Consider the following 20,840-nt stretch of genomic DNA (forward strand, 5'->3'; position numbering starts at 1 on the left):
AAGATAGGGTCGAATTGGTGATGGCTGCCCCCTGTTGGTCAGTTCGTTTTAGTCAAGCAAGCAGGAATCCTTCCGACAGGTAACAAATCATTTATTATGCTAGACAGATGAAAACAAACCGAGCCATGACAGCAGCAATTCGACTATTAGAATATTTACACTATCACATCACACCATGGACAAATGTGACCCTTTACAATGTAAACATGATACGAAGACGTATTTGAATGCTAGAAAACAAGCTGAGTCTATCCACCGAAAGAGAACCCAAAAGAAACCTGCTTTCTGCAGGCAACCTGCAGCCTGCGTGCAAAATCCGATGTTCATTCACCGAACATTTCAAAACCAGTTTCCTTAGGCGAGCACCAAACAGAGCTGCTCACGCCGTGAACTGGAAAACTACAACCCCGACAGTCAATGTGGAAACAAGACAAACCATTTCCAATGATTGTCTTTGACATTAGTTCTCGAATAATTAGATTTTCTTTTTTTAAAAAACAAAAAGGAGGAGACGTCAGCTCACCTACTGCCTGATCTTTTCTGTCTTATGAAATAAAATACTGTGTGCAGACTGTTGCACCAAACGCGGCCGTCTTCGCTTTAGCCTCTGGATCATTTCCAGACTCTTATTCTGTGCAGAAAAATTATACATGATGATATTCACTATTCAGGACAAAAAATATATATAATTAAACAAATGAGGAAAACATTGTTTGGTTCAATGATTCTGTGATTAAAACTAAAACAAATCCATCAAGAACAAAGTGGGAGGTTCAGGATTTCTTCTGCAGAGCAGCAGACACCACGAATGTCACCGATAACATCAACGCCCGCCGGTTCGACAACGTCAAGAACCGAAGGGCTCCTGCTCTCCCTCGAGTTCTCCGCCTGTGTGTGTTCGTCTACACAGTTCAAGAAGGTGTGTTTGTGGCCAAGTGCGTTACTGAGAGAAAGCCTCGTCTTTCATCAGCATGCGGGGACTCTCCTGGTTTTCCATCCGCCGTCTAGGGCCCATCATGCCTGTGCAGAAACAAAAAGCAAGGGGTCGCTCCTAACACACAACATACACTGTGAGCTCTTTAGATTTCATCAATATGCACAAACTCTTTTCTAATACGGGATATTTGGAGAGGAAAAATAAATAAAACAAAAAAACAAAGCAGATCCTACGTGGTCAGTCAGCTACAAACCCATATGAAAGGTTTACCCCTGTCCATACCCACAGGCCTTGAAGAGGCAATGTACGAGTCTTTGGGCGGCGCATGAGCTTCATTGTCTTGATTGGTCTTACTGGCTGTACCTGGGAAAAGGCGGATAAAAGGCATTTTGTTAAAACATTCTGTTGCGACACATTTTTCAGGTCAAAATGTCAGACCTCTACAGAATCTAATGTTAATGTTTCTTTGCCCTTCTGAAGATAATAGACAAATGTAAGAAAAAAGGTGCAGATGCTTCTGTAGCAGTCAGAGGAAAATGTAGACTTTCAAAGAATGAACAGATGGAAGGATGGCGAGACTAACATGAATGGATACATGGTTAGATTAATGGAATGGTAATTAGAAAGATGGATGGATGGACGGACAAAAAAATGATTGGAAGAATGACAGAGATAAATGGATGGGTGGATAAATAAGTGGACTGATGAATAGACTTAATATAACTTCTAGATAATCAGAATAGAAAATATGATCTTGAAATCTTATTTCTTCCACACATGATTTCTATTTCCATTCTTATCAAAATCTGAACAAAATAAAAAGTAAATACTTTTCCACATAACAGGAAGGAACCCCGTTTTACTATTATGTTCTGTTTATTATTTCCAATTTCATTTCATTTTGTCACAATAGGAACCTCGTTTACCTTTATTTTTTACATGTGGGCATAAAAATCACACTTACAGGTCTCCATTTCCTAAGTTGTTAATAATGTATAAATTGTAAAGCATTCCATACAAACTGTTTCCATATCTTGGAGAAGATATGTTCAAAATGTCACCTATAATCAATGATGCTTTCCTCAAAATATTTAACTCTAAATTAGTTTTTTCCTCTAATTATCTTTTATTGCTTTGTTTAGTTGTTTTCCGTTTCTAAAGGAAAATTTGATGTACTCTAATCGCACATGTGATTTCCTATTTTTACTGCAATCTACGTTTTCAAACAGAGCTGATAGAATTTCACATGAGTTATCTGTGTAAATAATAATAAAGATATGTTTACTTACTGCTTTTATGCTTGAATGATTTGGATCTTCTTGGTGAATTTGGATTCTGAGGATCAACAAAAGAAAAAAAAATAGAGCTACTATTTGGTTTGGGTTAAGAAGTCAGGACAAAAATTCTGAACACTTTCATGAATAAAACAGATGATAAACAATATATATATTTAAGGGTAAAATAAAAGCACCTTATCCGACTTTCTTTTCTTTGCTGTAAAATAAAAAAACAGATGAGGAAAAACAGAAAATCTGCAGTGAATCAGTTTTTGAGGAACATGAAGAAAGTCCAAAGCTTTACCTTTCTTTTCTGCCCCGTAGGACCAGTCGTTATCGTTGACGTCGTCGTTATCTTCTTGGTCACTCTCCGACTTGTTGTTGGTGTTGTTGCCAGTAACTATTCTGTAAAACGGCGAAAGACGGCAGCATTACTTATGAGAAATGACCCAAAACAGATTCCAGGAAGAAACCATGAAGCTAATTCTGATTGTGGGAACCAATCAGATTCACAGATGGAATCGGAGATAAACACAACGTGAACATCTGAGAGGATGCTGGTCTGCACTTTGAACCTGCGGTTAGCTATGCGGCTGCTGTTGCGTCCCATCCCGAGGCATTTCTCCAGGTGTGGCGCGAAGCGAGACGCCGCAATGCTCCGGTTGCAGTTGGGACAAACACACTCTTTGTTTTTCCACTGGTTGTACACTTGGCCGAACACGTCCAGTCCAGGCTGGTCCACAATTTCTGAAAGGGATTCGAATCGAGAACCGTGAATAAAACTGTCATCAAATCTCAAACTAAATACTTTAGGGAAAATTCTGCATTTAATCAGAGAACATTTAGTCAGTGAGGAAAAGAAAAATGTAGATTTTCAAAATTAATCACAGTTTTCACAATTTCTGCCAACAATAAATCTTGTTAGTTAATTCCTAACATGGATCTTCACTCAGCCATGATTGTTCCTGTAGTTTTAAACAGTTTCATTCATTCATTCATCTGACTTCAGATAATAGTAAATTATAAAGATTGAGACGCATCAGTATTACGAGGGACATGTTTTCTTGCCATTCCTATTATAAACAACTGATAAGAGAAATATCCATTTTTTACCCCAGATAAACAGAAAAGTATGGGTGGCAAAATAAATGTTTCTAGATACATTTCTAGTGAACAATTGTTCTTTGATGCAGCATTTCTTTACATTGAATAAATTTTAAATAAAACTTGGATTTTATTTATCAGCATGAGATTATATTGGAGAACTGATTCATTTATTGTAGGGTTTTTAGACACCATTAACAGAATCAACACAAGTTTGTGTGCATCTGTGTATTAGTTATCATCTGCATGTATGTTTGTTTGAAAAACTCAGATTTTTGTGTTTGGCTTTTATTCAGTGATGCAATATAATCTTTTTGCAAGGTAAGACAGATTGTGCTCACCAAAGTCCCTCATGCTTTCTTGGTCCGTGTCATCCAGGAAGAAGTAGCCCTGCTTCACAGCCCGGTGGACCTCAAAGCAAAGACCCAGACATGCGTCCTCCACCAGGTCAGACAGGATGTCCTGAGCCATTGCCTGCCAGGGACGACATGCGGTACATTTCTGTGGCTTGTCTGAGGTGATAAAGTCTTAAACCCCTTCAAAATAAATTCTGTTTTTGCTTTTTTTTTTTTTTTTTTTAAAGCCCACTTGCAAGTTTGAGATTTAACCAAGTCAGACAAAAAATTACCTAACTGTAAAAAATAAATAAATTCTGATTTCACTAATTAAGCGTTAAACCTTTTTTAAACCAACCCTACGTAAACATTTGTTTCCATCCAGTGTCACATACATTTTTCTGAATATGGTTAAGGTTTGAACCCTGGTGGAAATGAAGTCTCATGCTCAAGGAAACAGCTCATCCTGGAATATCCCTGTTCATCAGGGAAGAAACCAGCTCATAGTATATTCAGGTAATCAGCTGACGTGACCAGTTGCAGCAACCCCAGATCATAGTGCTTCCTCCACAGGCTGCGCCAGAAGCGCCCATCACTCAGGAAGAGGGTAAATCTGGACCCATCAGAGCACATGACCTTCTTCCATCACTCTAGAGTTCAATCTTTTTGCTCCTTTGCAGGTTGAAGCATTTTTCTCCAGCTACCTTCACTGACTGAACAACTTTTCAGTCCTAATTCTTTGAGTTTTCTTCACGTTGAGGTGTGAAAATACTCCTACTTAAACATAGTTCTAGTTTAGTTTTTCTTCGATTTGATCTCACCAAACTTTCCGGGGATCACTCAGGATCTTTTTTCTGACCACATTTCTTCTTCAAAGATGATGACGACGATTCCCCTCTTTCGCTAGTTTTTAACAACAAGTTGGACAGTTCTCAATCCACTTTTAAGAGTTTCCTTACAGGTTTTCTCTGCTTGATGCCAGGAATTTTACTATTCTTAATCAACCACAGGATGCCTTTTCAAGATCCAAAGGAGACTTGCACTCCTTTGCTTTTTGGGGGGTATCAGGCATTGTATAGTATAGTTTGGGTGGGTATTTCTTTTTAAATCATGAATGAAATCATCATTTGAAAATGTTACTTTTTGCATTTACACAGGTCTGGTCTGATATTAAAATGTCTTTGATGACACCTGTTCACAACAATGCGTGTCTGCTTGTTGCTGCTTTCCACCACCACCATCATCATCATCATCACCACCGTACCTCCAGCTTGCTGTTGTCCAGGCTGGACACCGAAAGCTCCTCCATTTTCATTTGCCAGATCTACCAGATGAGCAGACGTTGTTGTGTTCATGCTGTAGCGCAGCAAGCATCGGCCGGAGCTGGGCTGCTGCAGGAGGGAAGCACAGTTAGCAGCACAGATGCCAGTCGGTCACTGAGAAAGGGATGCAGGGACTCACAACGGAGCAGAGGGCTGCTTCCCGCACTCACAGCCTGAGAACAAGCACACAGACACAAAACACGAAAAGGAAAGTCAGCGGAGTCCAAAACACGGCGCGAGTCCTCGACACTTCCCAGCAGCCCCGAGCTTTGCCATTCAATGAAAGGAGCTTAGCCTGAAGCTGGAGGAAAACAAAGAGCGCGGCTATGAATAGGCTGGAGGTAGTGAAAATACCAGGAGGTAACAGGAGAGGCGGCGTCCTGCGTCAACAGCTAATATGGCTACAACACAGAAGATGTACACGAGCGGTTGCAATTATAACAGCGATAAAAATATAGATATTTTTAATTGTTTCGCAGTTGGAGGAACATCCAACAGTAGCTAGGCTGCTCGTCCCTGAAGCAAGCACTGCTGCTGCTGCAGTGCGGCTGTGCGCCTCCCCGCTCCCTGGAAGAACCTCCGGCAGCCAAAATTCCGGTTCTCAACCCCCAAATACAGCCTTCCCGGCGGGGAATATCGCAACCGCGGTCCCAGCAAAACCTTAATTGAGTTTATTTACCTATTTCGACAGGCATCCATCTTTACTAAGCGATCAGGCAGAAACAATCACTCTCTGCACGCGTTCCACCGATGGCCTCCTGTGCCGCAGATTACCCGGCTGCTTTCACTTTGTTCGCCAATTCTGCTTATTTGAAACACCACCAGAAATAAAAAGCCATGCAATTAACACAATTCTTACTTTTCTTACATTTACAAGATGAACTATTAAGTTTAATGAAAAACCTAACTAAAATCATGCGTACTTTAATATGCACCCGTCTCAGGCAGAAGCAATCGATCTCCTCAGGAGTCACAGCTGCGCCTCTTGAGCTGCACTGACTCCCACAGAATCCACCGTCTGTTGCTACTTTGATCAAATCCACCTTTTAACAATTTAACGACCATTGATTAATTTAATGCGTTTTAATTACGTCACACTTAAAAATATATAGTTTCTTTTTAGAGAAATATAATAGCTCAACCACCTTCTGTCATGGAGATCGTTTTTAGTATTAGAAAAAACATTTTGTAAAATTTCACTGAATAAATTAAAAGGTATTTATGTATATTTATTTACAACATGTAGAAAATATTTTTTTAGGTGTATTACTACAACAAATGGAGGCAAATTATGTTAAAAATGGACTGCCACTAAGCCTGCAGCATTAGATCTTTTTTATACCAATAAAAGCATAGTTGGTTTGTTTGCTTCAAACTATGGATCTCGGTGTATATTTTTCAGTTGTACTCAACTCTTTGACCCATGTACTGCAATTTATTTATGAAACAGCAATAAAGTGATTTAAAGAAATAAAAACTCGGTGAACCGACTGAACTTTAAGTGAACTACATTTACAATCCATTCAGCTCAAGTAAAATTAAATATAAAATATCTGAAGTCACACTTATTGTAATTACAGGCAGCAAATTTTGAAAGTCGCATCTAAATTCCAAAGCACAAATATGAGTTGTATTATTGTATAATCTGCAAAATAATTTACCTCTATTTTTTTTACTCTTAACAGTTCTGTTTTGTTTTTTTTTAAGAAAACTTCCACACCTCTTAAACAAAAACACTTAATTGGTCTTTAAAATATATAATTTGTCACCAAAATTACTTATATCTGTTCTATATTTTTCATTTAAAAAACCTACAAATCCCAAATTCATGTTTTAGTTTTTCTTTAATTACTACATCATCCCTGACATGACATATAAAAAGTGACAAAATTAACCTCAATTACATTCCCAATTCCCCTCTATGAATATGAATTTAAAACAGTTTACATCATTTTAACCAAGAGGCGAATGAACTAAAATAAGCACTTGAAAAATGTAAAATTATCGTGGCGTGAACGAGGAAATGACCCTTTCTGTTCTTCTGTAATTTTTCTTCTTACTCCCAGGAACTCACTCTAAAGCTATGAAAATATTCTTGATGTAGCTATAATAACGACAAGTAAACATTATTGAGAATATCTCTGCCACACAATGATGTAACTTTACAGGCAGCACTTTTTCAGCTCAGTTGTGTTCATCTAAGTTTGCCTATAGCAGTGTATGAAGGTTCTGATTCCGTCAATCAGCGATGCATCTCAAACATGTTCCAGTCCTCTCCACTCTCATCCTGTGGACCAGAAGATGATAGAATTGAATCAATTCATCTTGTGACTCATTTAGAAAAAAATCCAACAATTCTTCCGAGGACATTCATTGTTTTCAACAGGAAGAACCATCAACATCACCTCATAACTGATCCAAATATCATCTTCACTGCTGTTGTCCGTGATGTCTTCGTCCTCCGAGTCCTGAGAACCAAAAACAAACAGGAAGCAAAATTACAGCTCAGCGTGAGAAACCTCTTCCTTCTCTCACAAGTCAAAAAACTGTCAGACAAAAGATCATTGGGTAGCGATCATGCATCATGGATGTGAATCAATAAGTCCAAAGTCTCCCTGGCTTTGTAACCAGACAAAGATTTAAAGAGGAGCAGCAAAAGCAAATGAGAAGGATTAGCAGAGCGCGTAAAGAACAGATGGTGTCATCCAGGAAATTTTAGAGTGGAAGATCGTCTCTGCTGGCCAAACATGGAGCAATTAGCATTATAATGACAGTCATAAAGCAGAGGCTTCTTCAGATTTGTTGCAACACTGACTGCTGTCCTTCCTGCCCACGGCTTCTCCATTTGCAAAACTTTTTGAATACAATTGACATGCGTTATGACACTTAATTTCCATTTTAGATATAAAAACAACAACATTGTTTAACTGGATTGAATGTGTGTGTTTTATTCATATAACTTACTGAAGGTTGACTCAGATGTAGCTCTTCTCTGTTGTGCACCTGTTTTTGTTTGGGATCGAGGAACTGCAATTTCTGCAATGCAAGTTGGAACATGATTTCCAGAAAACCAACTTTGAAAACATTGGCGAATTTCAAAGTACTCACGCTGGGATTTTGTTTCAAATACTTCGTTTGCTCTTCTGTGGTCAAATTCTGCACAGAGAATGGAAAATAGATACATTTATCTCCCAGAACATTTGGGAAAAACCCAAAGCAAAGATGGACATTTGTAAACACCTTGAACCACTTTTGCAGGTTTTCTGAGTATTGTTTCATGTTTGAATGCATCTGTTCTTTGTAACGTTCCTTCTCCTTTGCAGGAAGCTTGTCCCAAAGTTTCATAGATTTGGCTGAAGACATCCTCTGACCTTTGGCAAAGTATGTCAATACAGTTCTGAAAAACAGAAAAACAGTGCTGAATTAGTCAAACTGAATCTTGTCAGGGAACATTTCGAAGGTTTTGGTCACACACTCACTGGCTGGGCATCTTGGGCTCACGGGGTGACGTCCTCTGCACAGAGTAAAATGTGTTTATGCAAAGTGAAGATCCAATACGATAGCAAGTACAGAAGTATTCACACCTCTTCAACGTCAATTCATTGGAATTTATTTTTGTCGTTTCAAAAAGTAAAACTCGTATCACATAAATCCATAACATGTGAAGTGAAATATTTCAAACTATTTCTTGTATTTTTTCTGTGATTATTTAAACCTTATTTCTTAGGATTGCCTGTTTGTAACACGAGTAACTGTGAAACTTAAAACATTAAAAATATCCCTAAGCCAAGTGTTTGAGTTTATTAACAAGGAAACTGTAATATTTCGTCTTACCAAAGGCTTTGCCTTCACAAATCCGATACCTTGTTCTTTAATGGTTTGTTGCTTCTCTGTCTCATCCAAGCGCTGAGGAACAAACAAACTGTCACACGTCTCTTCCTGTTAAATCTAGAAAAGTCTCAACTTACATCCAAAGATTCCTTTAGCTTGGCATTATACTCATGCTTCATCTAAAAATGACAAAAAAAATACTTTTAGGGTATTGTTAAGTCAAAACAACCACGTTCTTTTTTTTGTCCTATGTTGGTACCTTTAGACAGCGTGAGCAATACTCATGCTTCTCTGCTTCGTTCAGTTCTCTCCAGTCTTTCCTCATATCATTGTGCAAGTCCGAACCTAATGAAGGTCTGTTTTCTGCAGCACTCTCCTTCATGAACAGAAACAGACCATTTCTGAAAACATGCAAAGGGACAGAAAATTAGACAAACGGCAACAAAAGTCTGTAAATAATGAGATAAAAGTTCTAACCTAACAGCACAAAGTTTGGGGCCGTTTTCAATGGGACCGAGTGAAGGTTTGTAAATATCAGAACACAATTATCAAACCTTCTGATTTTAAGCAGAATAATAATAGTAGAAATGCTCCCAGCAACTTCCTCAGATGTCTACTGGAAGCTTTATGAATGTTAGTGTTGAGAACATTAGACAAGTAAAAAATCTGCAGTCAGAGCAATCTCTCAATTTGGTGAATCAAGGAGAGATTTTCAGTGGAGAGTCATGCAAACAGGAGTTATTTCTGCAAGTCTCATTAAACTGAATTCGAGACTTTTAAAGGCCGTTTCAGACAGGTTTTGGACCCACCCTTTATGAAAAGTAATACGTTACTTAAATTATATTCACCTTAATAGCTTAAGTTAAAACTGTAAACACATGATCAACAAAATAAACCAGTTCACAAGTTTTGCTTTTTCCTAGCTAAAGTAAAAAAATGTGACAAAAATAATCTCTTACCGAGGTGGCTTCGTAGGCAGGTCTGCATCAATCTGACAGAGAAAATTAACAGATTTATACAAGAGAGGTCAAACATCTACAGTAGAAACGTTTCTCACCCAGCAAATCGTGCGAACAGCATGCCGAGACAAGGCAGAATAGAAGACTTACAACTGCAGAGAGTCTTGCCCTTTTAGATTTTCGAGGAGAGGGTAGATTGTTGTCTTTACTGAAAAAGAGCACACACAAAAAAAAAAGTTTACAATATAAATTTAGATCAACCGCTTTGTTAAGTCAAGCCTGCATAGAGGGAGTTTTGTACCAAAGGTTGTCTGACTTTCTCTTGCGCTCCACACGTCCACGGGCGTGCTTCTTTTTATATCCGTCCTACAATAAAAAGTCAAATCTGTTAACTTTCAAGTCACTCTTATCAATGAGTATTTATTTATATATCCACTTCTCATAGACTACCAATCTTCTAGAAGCACATCGTACACAGTAATGATTTCAGGGATTTCACAATCTTGCATCTTGGGGTAGACTGATAAATTGTCCCGTTTCCTTCATTGTGCATCATCAGCCGATACTTAAAAGTGAAACCTAAAAAAACGGTCTGAAAAAATTCACCAACTGTCCCTTTTTGGTCTGCCAATTAAGCGCATCATAAGTTAAAATGAGTTTCATCATTTTCATTCTGATTATTAATTTTGAAGGGAAATTGATTACAGAATTTTCAAAGTCCATTTTATTTGTGGTTTCAGTTGTGTGTGCTTTTTCATTTCCGGTTAATTTATTGATTAGTTATGGTTTAGTTTGGATATTTAAATATATTTCAGTTTCAGTGTTGCATGTTCTTTACAAAATTAAAGTTTATTGATCATTGGGAGGGCCATTATCAACAGATCACTTGAAAATGGTCTCAAAACAACAAAATTATCAATTACTGCAATAATCACTGGGACATTTTATCATCCAGCAAACACTTTTGAACCTGCGCATATAACAGTCACCCCACTGTTGCTAACTTAGCAACTTTATTGCTCTATTTAGCAACTTTTTATATGATTTAAAAAAAAGAAGAGAGAAAAAAAAAATCCCCATTGTCCAAAATCCAAATTAGCAGGTTTTGTTAAAGATCGGTGATTGTCTGGAAAACTGCAATTAATGCACCACCACTTGGAACATTAATTAATGATTAATGATACACCAAGGAGGTCATTCAGCCTTTTGATTCAGGGGTGTTGGAGCAGAGATGCATCCAAAAGCTGAACTAAAGTGGCACTTGGGGATCGGAGTTGCAGACCCTGGTTTAAACCACCTAGAATCAGCTATTACACAAAAATAAAACGTTAACGTTCCAAAGGCAGTTTTATTTGGCTATAGATTTTAAAGACAACACAGGAACAGAAACATTTTATTCAAAAGTAGGGTTAAGACAAAATACAATTAGACTCCATGTAGGTACATATTAGGTATTTACCTTTTTCTTGTGAAGGGGAGGCTTGGAAATGGCCTCTTCAGCTTCTGCAATGAGTTCCGACAGGCTCCGAAATATGCGCATCTACGCAACAATAACAAATTTATCACACTTGTTACAAAAGTTTCCACATTTTGGCACAATGCAACCTTAATCTGCAGAGATTTCTATTGGAACTTTGTATGATAGACCAACAAAGTAGTGTAAATGTATTAAGTGATGGGGAAAACAAATGTTTCTCCACTCTCAGCTGTTCTAAGACGACATCAGTGAACAAACGGCACCATAAAAACCAAGCAACACAGCAATAAGGGAGAAGTTTAGAGGAGAACTCACCTTTTCCATCACCTTTTGCCACTGGTCGTGGCATTCCTTAGCAGAATAGGGAGGGAATGCTGTTTTATCCCAGTTTACAGACAACACTCCAATTTCACACCTCGTCGTTTTCTCACTTTCTGGGATGTTGCTCCTAATACGGTCAACAAGCTTCAGGAGGTTTGCAATGGTCCATCCTGTAGGTATAGCACATTTGCACAGAACATACTCACTTAACCTCAATTTACCAGCAGCAAGTTTTCGTTAGGTCAGTAATTATACCCACCAGATTCTGCACCGTTCATTTTGCTTTTACTCATTTTTACTTTTCAAGACTTTTAAGTGTGTCGAAGTAACATGCAGTAGTTAAAACACGTAACTGAGAAGCTAGCTTTAAAATTAGATTAACATATCAATCTAAAACAGCTTTTCATAAAGCTGTAGCCAAACACATGACGCTCGTCAGTTTTGAAACATTCGCAAAAGTCCTTTGCTAATGGGCGGAACCCTAGATAGGACGTCCAATCGGAGAGAAGGACCAAGAAACGTCACTTGAGCAGCGGAAACACCAGCCAATAAGATGTGTCCGTGTTTAAAACGACAATAAATGGAAGAGGAGTGTAGCTTGAAAAATGTCCGGTACTCGCCCCCTACTGGCCAGGAGCTCGGAAAGTAAAATAACGAACTGGGTTATATTGAGGAACACAGTTTAATATTTTAAAACAAATATTTATAAGTTGTATGTTATAGTCTAAATAAAACTGAAATTTCATAACTTAAATACACACGTTTTGTCTGATTATTTACATTTTTCAACAGTTCATTTGCAACTGTTACATTATAAGCATGCATAATTATTTCAGTATTTACAAATTCCCTAGACTCTGCATCTATTTCTCAATAACTTAGTTTTCTTGCCTTATAAATATATTTTGTATTAATGTAGTTCTTTTTTCCATTATTGCTTTTCAATGTGCATATGTATGATGCCATTTGCCTGTCACTTAGTCACCAATTAGAGGGTAGCGTCCAAACTCAATATAGAATTTGAGTTCAAATAAAGTTCATTTGTCAATTTAAAAATACATTTTAAAACAATATTAAAGCTGGTATTAAACATACTCTTCATAACTCCAAATTTCTGTTACTCTGATAATTTAATTTCATTAGCTGAAAGCCAAGATCATAAAAAAAAAACCAAGATAAATGTTTATTTTATTTTATTGGCACATATTTCCTGGCTCACAAAGCAGCAACAACAAACAAATCTGTTGGAGAGGAACATCTAAACATAGGAAGAAAAAAATTATGCTTTATAAAGCTACCTCTTTAACTTTATGCAATTCAAATAAAAAAACATGTTCCTTATGAATTGCATGAAAATATGCAAGCATTCTTATGTCCAGCAGTCAGTAACACATTGTAAGCAAAGTCCAAGACAAATATTTCTGTGTGGCATTGTTTAGATTTGTTTTTCAGTGCATGAACTTCAGCTCTGCATCTGCCACCCTGCAGAAAGTGAACACAGCACTCAAGATGGACCACCGCAGACCTCCTGGGTGGCGTTTTCTTCCTGGCATCCATCACAGAAACCAGTTGGTTGAGAATCCTCCATCTGGATTTGTCATCAATGATGCATCTTGAACATGTTGCCATCCTTTTTTGCTCTCAACCTGACAATGAAAACTTGATGATTAATAAACTGATGTGAAATGTCAACAATATTTACATTCAATCCTCTAAGACGAGTAGAATGAATTCTATTTGATGAAGGTTGAAATGAGAACAAATTTTAGAGGTTTGTTTTTGTTATCGTCTTTCAATAACAAATTTACCCAGCTGATGATGCCGTGGCTTTTGAATCTTTTGTAATTTAAAACAGTGAAGGTCCACCAGTTGGGGATTTGAAAGCAACACCTAAAACACACTGGATACTTGTAACATCACAGAAAAATCAAAACGATTAATGAAGACATCAGGAGGAGTGACTGGTTCCTCCTTACGTTTCAACTTCCTATTTTCTGATGGTGCATATATTTGATAACACAAAATATTCAAGGAGTCTTGAGCGTCCAGGAAGTTCAGCCCAAGAAGGAGACAAGTTCTCTGACCAGACATAAATGTGTTTTAGTAAAAAAAAAAAAAAAAAAAAAAAAGTACTTTACAGACTACAGACTTGCTCTGAAACGCCTCAGAGAGGAAGAAGCCATTAGTCAAAAACAAAGTTTTCATAATTGCTTTTGTGATTTTTTTTTTTTTTTGCAATCAAAATGACTGCAAAAATTTTGTGGCGCTAATTTAGAAAGGAATTATGTACGATTATAAATGTGACTTTTTGTTACTCCAAATAACCTACAGATGGGAGTTAGTCAATTAAACCCAATTTTTTTTTTCTTTCAGAAAATTTCCAATTAGCTAAAAATTATACATTAGCACAAAATAAATATCCTGAGATCTGTTTATTTTCGTAAATTTCCGCAATCACAGAATTGCAAAAAAACTGAAGGAACTGCCTAAGAGACAACCTGATTATTGGAGACACGTTGTCTGGTCTAATAAAATTTAATTTGAAGTATTTGGTCATAATCAGCAGGTAAAACAGTTAGAAAGCTATTAGAAAGCAATGTGATTGGCCTCAGAAAATCATCATTTATTGCGAGACGCTTGTGGAAAATGTTTGATATTTTAGGTCATACAGTTCAAAATGGAATTCTGAGGCATTTAGCAAACAGAAATAATTTGGAGAAAACTGTCTGACCTAAAAGTTTGAAAGTTTAATCTGATTTAATGTCAGACGGAGAGAAACAAATTTACACGGCGTATAAAGTAAACAACCTTGCACTTGCTCTCGTTGCTACTTTCGTTGTACTCGTCTTCTCGTCCTGTGTGCCAAAAACAAACAAAAACTGAACATGCATTCATTCTTTTTTTGATTCATCAATTGCTGCCAAATACATTTTGGATCAGCTAATCGTTTCTGTGCATTAAAAAGTTGAAGGTGTGAGCATATTTTAGAAGCAAATCAAAACTGTGTCACTATTATTACATTCATACTTACTGAATGTAGGTCAAGAGGCTCCTTTTTCTCGTCTATATATTTCTGGAGAAAAACAATCCTCTGTAAAAACAGAATGTGATACGATTAGGAACTTTCTTTCAGGCTTCTTGAAATAAAAAAAATACAGTAAAGGGACTTACATCGGGTTTTTTCCTCAAGTAATCCCCCTGCTCCTCTTCACTCAGCGTCTACTCAAATAATGCAGAACAATTTTAACTCCCAGCTGAAATTTCAAACACTTGAGTTAAAATGAATGACTGGATGAATACCTGGAACCACGCTGGCAGCTCTTCTGCGTATTTTCTCATATTTTCCTCAACTATTTTAGCGTAATGATTCTTCTTTGCTTCTGAGAACTTGTGCCACTCTTCCCTGGCCTTTTCAAAACGCTCTTTCCTTGGCATAGATTTCTCGGCATGTTTCAAAATATCCAAGTGAAAATATATAAACCCAGAGCTAAAGGAAAAAAAAAAAAAGCAACATTTTCAGGTTGGATTTTGAGAATAAAAACAATTAATATCTTTAAGATATTTTGGTTACACGATGTGGGGAAAAATTTTCTCCTTACAATTTTGTTTTCCTATTTTTGCTTTTAATTACACTTAAATGTTTCAGATAATCAGAAAAAAGTGTCAAACATAACCTGTGTAAAGAAAAGAGGTTTATTTTAAATGTTGATTTTGATTGAAAAAATTTGAAACTTTATTTCCTAAACCTAATAAGTTGATGTGTCACCCTTGGAGGCAGAATCAAGATATTTTTAACAATAAGCCTTTTACATACTTATTGGGAGAATCTCTTTTTTTTTTTTTTTTTGGAAGAAATTCATGAGGGACAATTTTATTTGTTTATTTTTTCAACAGCACTTTATATACTCACCGGGAGGGCATCGTCGGCTCACCAGGGTGCATCTTGTGTTGGTCCTACAGTGAAATAAACACGACAAATTTTAGAGGAAATTCCCAGAAGGAGGCCTTGAAATTAGGCGCTTGTCTCTTTAAGAATCTCCTTCTGGTTCCGCCACTGCACAGAATTAAACCCCAGGAAAACCCCAGGTTGGAAATGAAATAATAAGCTAATTGCAATTAGCATATTATAACTGTATTTTACGACAAAACCATTTAATAAAAGTCAATTAACACATGCTGAGTCCTTAGACTTAATTCAGAAAGCTTTGGTGGTGAAATATGAACATAAATTAATTCAGATTTAAACCTGAACAGATCAGAACTTTTAAGTATTTCTCATCAGAGGTGGACTTGCACAAGACCGATCGCAGGAGGCAGGGAGAACTTATGGCAAGCCATTTTGGTCTTTAATTGGGCACTTTCCCCTGGCATCTCCTGAACACCGTTAAAAGTGCCACATGGTGTTTATTAGCGCCACTACATGTTTAATAAATGCCAACAAACATTTAATAGGAACATTCAAACATTAAAGCACCACAAGGTGTTAATTAAACATCTGGTAGCACTTAAGTAACTCCGCCCAACTGTTTTGACAGCCAGTAGTTTTGAATTGCAAGTTCAGATGTTCAAACATGAAAAAAAGAAAAGAAAAAGAAAATATGCACACACAAAATGTTGGTCAGTAGGTTAAACATGCATTTTTAAGATCTCAAGAAGAACATCATTGTCAGTTTTTTGATGCGCCTCATTAATGGTTGCTGGGTTTGAAAGTTGTCACTTCAACTCCATTGAGCTCACAGCTGCACCCACCACATCTGTGTGTTTCAAACATCCCAGAAAAAGTAGAAAATGAAAGCTTACCAAAATCTTCTTTGGAATTCTGATTTCTTTTTCCTCGATGAGCTGCTGCTTCTCCTCCTCATCTAACCGCTGAAGAACATAAAACGAAGCGAAAACAAGTGACTGTTTCCGTGACGACAAAGCAGATCTTACAAGTTAAGCTGCGGAAATGCTTAGGGAGTTAAACATACCCCCCTGAAAAAGTATATACATATTGCAGTTGAAAACTCTCAACCTTACTTACATCCAGATATTTTATCAACTTGGCTTTGTATTCTCTCTTCATCTGAAATGACAAACTGTACTTAACAGGCTTGAGGGAAAAAAAGGTGTCATTTTTTTTCTTGTTGGACAATCTGCTAATACCTGTGCACAGCGTTTATTGTACTTCTGTTTCTCATTTTCACTCAGTTCTTTCCAGTGTTGACTCATAACCCGTATAAAACTCGCTCCATGTGAAGGCTCTCCTCCTGTGACTCCTGAAGAGTGTTCTGAGATGAACAGACCAAAACCATGCCTGAAAGTACAGAGAAAAACAAAAACATAATGATCAAATTGTAAAATCTAAAAAAATAAAAATCCAACCCTAAGGTGAAAAGGACTCAAACTATCTAATCCAGGTTTGAATTTGATAAGGTTTTTTCCTACCTTCATTAGGCTAAAAAGGCTTTACTACTTTGTGTTGCAGAGAAAATAATGACCGTTCATCAGAGGTGGGAAGAGCAACCAAAAGTACACTCAAGCTGAAGTATAAAGTATTAATAAGAAAAATACTCAAGTAAAATTTAAAAAGTATTTGGTAAAAAAAAAAGAAGAAAGAAAAGCATACCCAAGTACTGAGTGACTGTGTGCAAAGATATGTGCAACTTCTAGTATTTTTAAGAATAAAATAAATCATAAAGAGAAATTATTACAAAATAAATTCAAGAAGAAAAACATTTCCAAATAAAATTTATCACAACCTAAACCTTCTAACTTTAGCTATAGAGGGCTTTTCATATAGTGAATTCATGTAGGCCACTTCAGATGTTCTGAAGATTTTTATTTTTTATTTTTGCATGGTTGAATACTAATTAAATGTGACTGCAATTAATCGTCAATGGGTCGATTTTAAAGTTGTTGAACAATGGGAGTTGAAAAGAAAGAACAAATGAATTCTGCTGTAAACTCAAAGATGTATTTCAATGTTCACTTCCTGAAAACATTGTGCTTTGGAACGGCTTCTTAAACCTATTAAATGATAAATATGTTACAACAAAGGCAGTTTACTTGTAATAAAATGAAAGAACAAAGAGGTGGACAGCAAGTCTGACTTACCAAGGTGGTTCCCGAGGAAAATCTTTGTCTTTGTCGTCACCTTCCTTCAAATTAATAAAAAAATAACAGATGCTTAAGCACCAACAATGATTCTACACATTTTTCAATACAAAAGATTGTTTTATTTTTTTAATAACATTTTATTTTTTATCTCCAACATACAAAAACTCTTAAGCTAGAACCCATAAAGTCCCATTTATTCTTCCTTCAGCCTGGTTTTCCTGCCTGATTTATTTTTTCCCCCCAGTTTTTCTTTTCTTTTCTTTAACAAACAAATACGATGATATCCTAATTGCCAAGAAATGTAAAAAAAAAAAGTACACAACTAGTAAACAACTTCATAAACTGATAAAAAAATCTTAAAAGTATTAATACTTTTGTCAAAAAAAAATTCAAGGCAACTAACAACTTAAATAATCAATGTGTCTTGCTGTTTGAAATAAAAAAAAATCAGTTTAATGTTTTTCTTTTAAGTATAAGAATAGGGGATAATTTCCAAAAGCACAATTTTTTCATACTCTCTTTTCCACTCATACTGAAATAGATTTAGAATGTGATAAAAAAGTATTTTTCTCATAGTTTTCCTGAGGATGTAGGAACCATGAACCGATATTTACTGTTAATCAAAGTAGAGCAGAGTAAAACAGTTTAAACCTGCTAACCATGTGAGCAACAAGCAGCATTTCCCAAGAAAGAGAAAAATCACTCACATATTTAAGGGTGACCCTTTTCTTGTGCTTTTTCTTCTTTATAGGAACACGCAGATTGTTCTCTTTGCTGAACGACAGAAGAATTTGCTTTACATTAAGTTTAGACGAGCAATTTTGCCAAATCAAATGTGAATACCAAAATTGCTTTTCTACCAAAATTTGTTCATCTTTCTGGAGTATTCTTCAAACGCAAGTCTGTACTTCTTTGCATATTTAGCCTAAAGAAGAAGGAGGGGGAAGAAGTTAAATGTCAGTTCTTTGAGATATTAAGTACTGTTTTACAAACAGGCTCACTAAAGACAACCTACTTTCTTTTTGTCTGACAGTTTTTCATAGTCCTTGGAAAAGGTCTTTGTCATTAACACCACATTCACCCCTGGATTTTTCCTCGCATACCTGGACATACACTTCCTAATATAAGTCATTTTTGGGGGATTAGGTGGCTTTGGGAGGTCGGGGTGAATCTGCAAGAAAAATAAACCACACATTTTTCAAAACAAGGACGTGTTATTATCCATTTATACTAAATAGTACCAAACTGCAATAACAGCCACACGAGTTTGAAGGTTGACCTCTTACATTTTTGTCAAAGAAGGGGTTCAAAAGCAATTCTTGAGCTTCATCAAGGAGCTCAGGAAGGGTGCGAAATCTGCGCATCTGAGGAACAACAATAGAGAGAGGCCACATATGCCACATTAAAATTTTTAGCAGCACAGTGTCACATTTCGCTTATTTTACACAGCTTTTGTGCTCTTCAATAAAAGGAGGTTTGACTGTTTGTGGGGAATTTAGGCTAATTTATCTTGCCGCTAGTTCAGAGTCTGAAATATTTCCACTTCATACAGGTAAATATTACAAAATAACAATACAGATGTGCTTAATCTATGCATCTGATGAATGAATCCAACATTTAGACAACAGTAAAGAGAACAACAACTAAAAACATAAATATTTTTCCAGTATCGCTACTGTTACTTGTGTAAAATTTCTGGACTCTCGACCCACTGAATGAAAAAGAAAAAGAAAACATGTTTTCACCAGTCACAGACACAAACCTGCAGTTCCTGTTAAAGTTTCATAAGAAACTGATTCAGAAAAAAAATATTTTTGTTGCTTATATAAATTATTGTCATTTTGTACCACTTTAATTCCAATTTCTATTTTGGTCTGTCTGATTATGCAATTTTTAAATATTTAATTATTTATAATTTGATCAGTTACTAAGTACCTGAGAAGAATATTTACCAAATACATGTTTTACTCTTCCTAGAGTGATTTCTTGGATGGCTACGTTTTTACTTTTATTTCAGCAAAAATATGTTGAAGTAGTGCTACTCTTATGTGAGTCCAATGTGTGGTACTCTATGATTACAACACTACATTTTGAGCAGAAAATCCAATCAACATTTAAAGCTTTAGCACACTGCTCACCTTCCGCACCAATCTCTTCCATCTCTCCTGGCATTCACCTGCAGAAAACGGGGGGAATGCAACTTTATCCCAGTCTACAGCTTTTAATCCTTTCTTATAAGGCTTCGTTTTGTCATCCTTTGGGAGGATGCCTTTCATAGAAGCAAGGAGCTTCTGGAGGTTTTCCTGCGACCATCCTGTAGCTTCAGCCCCTTTACAAAAAAGACGGTTGAATAACCAGCTAAAATACTGGAAATATCTGAGGCAGCAGTAGAAAAAAAGCTTTAATTAGCCGTACTCACCTGATTCACCAGCTTCAGTTACTACTTCATTCATTTTAAAATTAAACCGAAAGACGTTGAAAAAGTGAGAAGCACAACTGAACGATTCTCAATTTTTTCCACTCTATCCCCGGTTATCGGCAGAAAACCAGCGGTGAAATAACAACTGTCTAATCGTTCATTCAAACTATTAGAAAAATAACAACCTGAAATGCATCTAAAATCTGTAGAAGCCACATGGCATGTTTCTGTTATATTACAACTTTATTCTTCTTCTTCTCCTGCTGCTGCTTCTTCTTCTTCTTCTTTGTATGGCGGTTGGCAAACAACGTATTGGTGCGCATTACCGCCATCTACTGGAGTGGAGTGTGGATAAGTTAATACAACTACCGTATGAACTTCCAAAAAGGCGGAACCTTACAGAGGAAACAGCCAATCAAGAACGAGACGATAGAAACGTCGCTAAGCAACGGAAAAAGACATTAACCCTGGAAGACCCAGTCACAAAAATTTATGACAAAGGTAAACTTTTCAGATGGTTTTGAAGGAGTAGCAAGATTAGAGATAAAAAAGATAATATTTTCAGATTTGTTTTGCCTTTATAAGATTTTATGAAAATGTAACAGTAAATTTAAAATGTAAACATTTTTTTTGTTTAAAATAGATGCAATATTACAAAACTGGGTCATGCAGGGTTAAATGAACATGTGTTTAAAGTTACAGAATCTGGGTGCATCAGTTATTAGAAAAAACATGAAAGTTGTTTGTTTTTAAATCAAC

The 20,840-nt window shown here is 36.4% G+C and overlaps 2 protein-coding genes across 4 annotated transcripts; both read right to left on the reverse strand.

The window, feature by feature from the left end:
* Nucleotides 1–74: 74 nt before the first annotated feature.
* atxn7l3b (ataxin 7 like 3b) lies at nucleotides 75–5,987 on the reverse strand. 3 transcript variants are annotated; one of them, XM_015011650.2, is made up of 11 exons: nucleotides 5,899–5,987; nucleotides 5,655–5,777; nucleotides 5,115–5,148; nucleotides 4,918–5,044; nucleotides 3,660–3,792; nucleotides 2,790–2,961; nucleotides 2,519–2,619; nucleotides 2,409–2,431; nucleotides 2,227–2,272; nucleotides 1,208–1,300; nucleotides 75–1,020 (listed from the first exon to the last, which is right to left on the reverse strand). In XM_015011650.2, exons 4-11 carry the CDS (start codon nucleotides 4,966–4,968, stop codon nucleotides 941–943), a joined length of 699 nt encoding a protein of 232 aa, XP_014867136.1. In that variant the 5' UTR covers nucleotides 4,969–5,044; nucleotides 5,115–5,148; nucleotides 5,655–5,777; nucleotides 5,899–5,987; the 3' UTR covers nucleotides 75–940. The 3 variants fall into 3 exon arrangements, with proteins under 3 accessions (XP_014867136.1, XP_014867138.1, XP_014867137.1); XM_015011652.2 differs by having other exon boundaries at nucleotides 1,224–1,300; nucleotides 4,918–5,148; XM_015011651.2 differs by having other exon boundaries at nucleotides 1,220–1,300; nucleotides 4,918–5,148.
* Nucleotides 5,988–6,800: 813 nt separating this feature from the next.
* On the reverse strand, nucleotides 6,801–20,512 carry LOC106932783 (nucleolar transcription factor 1-B-like). Its single transcript, XM_088001076.1, has 31 exons — nucleotides 20,082–20,512; nucleotides 19,801–19,991; nucleotides 18,949–19,026; nucleotides 18,678–18,833; nucleotides 18,523–18,587; nucleotides 18,370–18,436; nucleotides 17,660–17,703; nucleotides 16,709–16,859; nucleotides 16,587–16,628; nucleotides 16,364–16,432; nucleotides 15,474–15,517; nucleotides 14,864–15,050; nucleotides 14,735–14,782; nucleotides 14,595–14,654; nucleotides 14,372–14,418; nucleotides 13,174–13,209; nucleotides 11,823–11,845; nucleotides 11,558–11,733; nucleotides 11,225–11,305; nucleotides 10,067–10,131; nucleotides 9,916–9,973; nucleotides 9,766–9,797; nucleotides 9,066–9,207; nucleotides 8,944–8,985; nucleotides 8,810–8,881; nucleotides 8,455–8,489; nucleotides 8,216–8,372; nucleotides 8,084–8,131; nucleotides 7,940–8,011; nucleotides 7,381–7,443; nucleotides 6,801–7,262 (listed from the first exon to the last, which is right to left on the reverse strand). The coding sequence occupies exons 1-31, from the start codon at nucleotides 20,113–20,115 to the stop codon at nucleotides 7,218–7,220; spliced, it is 2,430 nt and encodes an 809-aa protein (XP_087857202.1). The 5' UTR covers nucleotides 20,116–20,512; the 3' UTR covers nucleotides 6,801–7,217.
* Between the last annotated feature and the right edge of the window lie 328 nt (nucleotides 20,513–20,840).

Source organism: Poecilia mexicana, unplaced genomic scaffold, assembly GCF_051168715.1.
Source record: "Poecilia mexicana isolate PSO_F unplaced genomic scaffold, ASM5116871v1 scaffold_19, whole genome shotgun sequence".
Classification (NCBI taxonomy): Eukaryota; Metazoa; Chordata; class Actinopteri; order Cyprinodontiformes; family Poeciliidae; genus Poecilia; species Poecilia mexicana.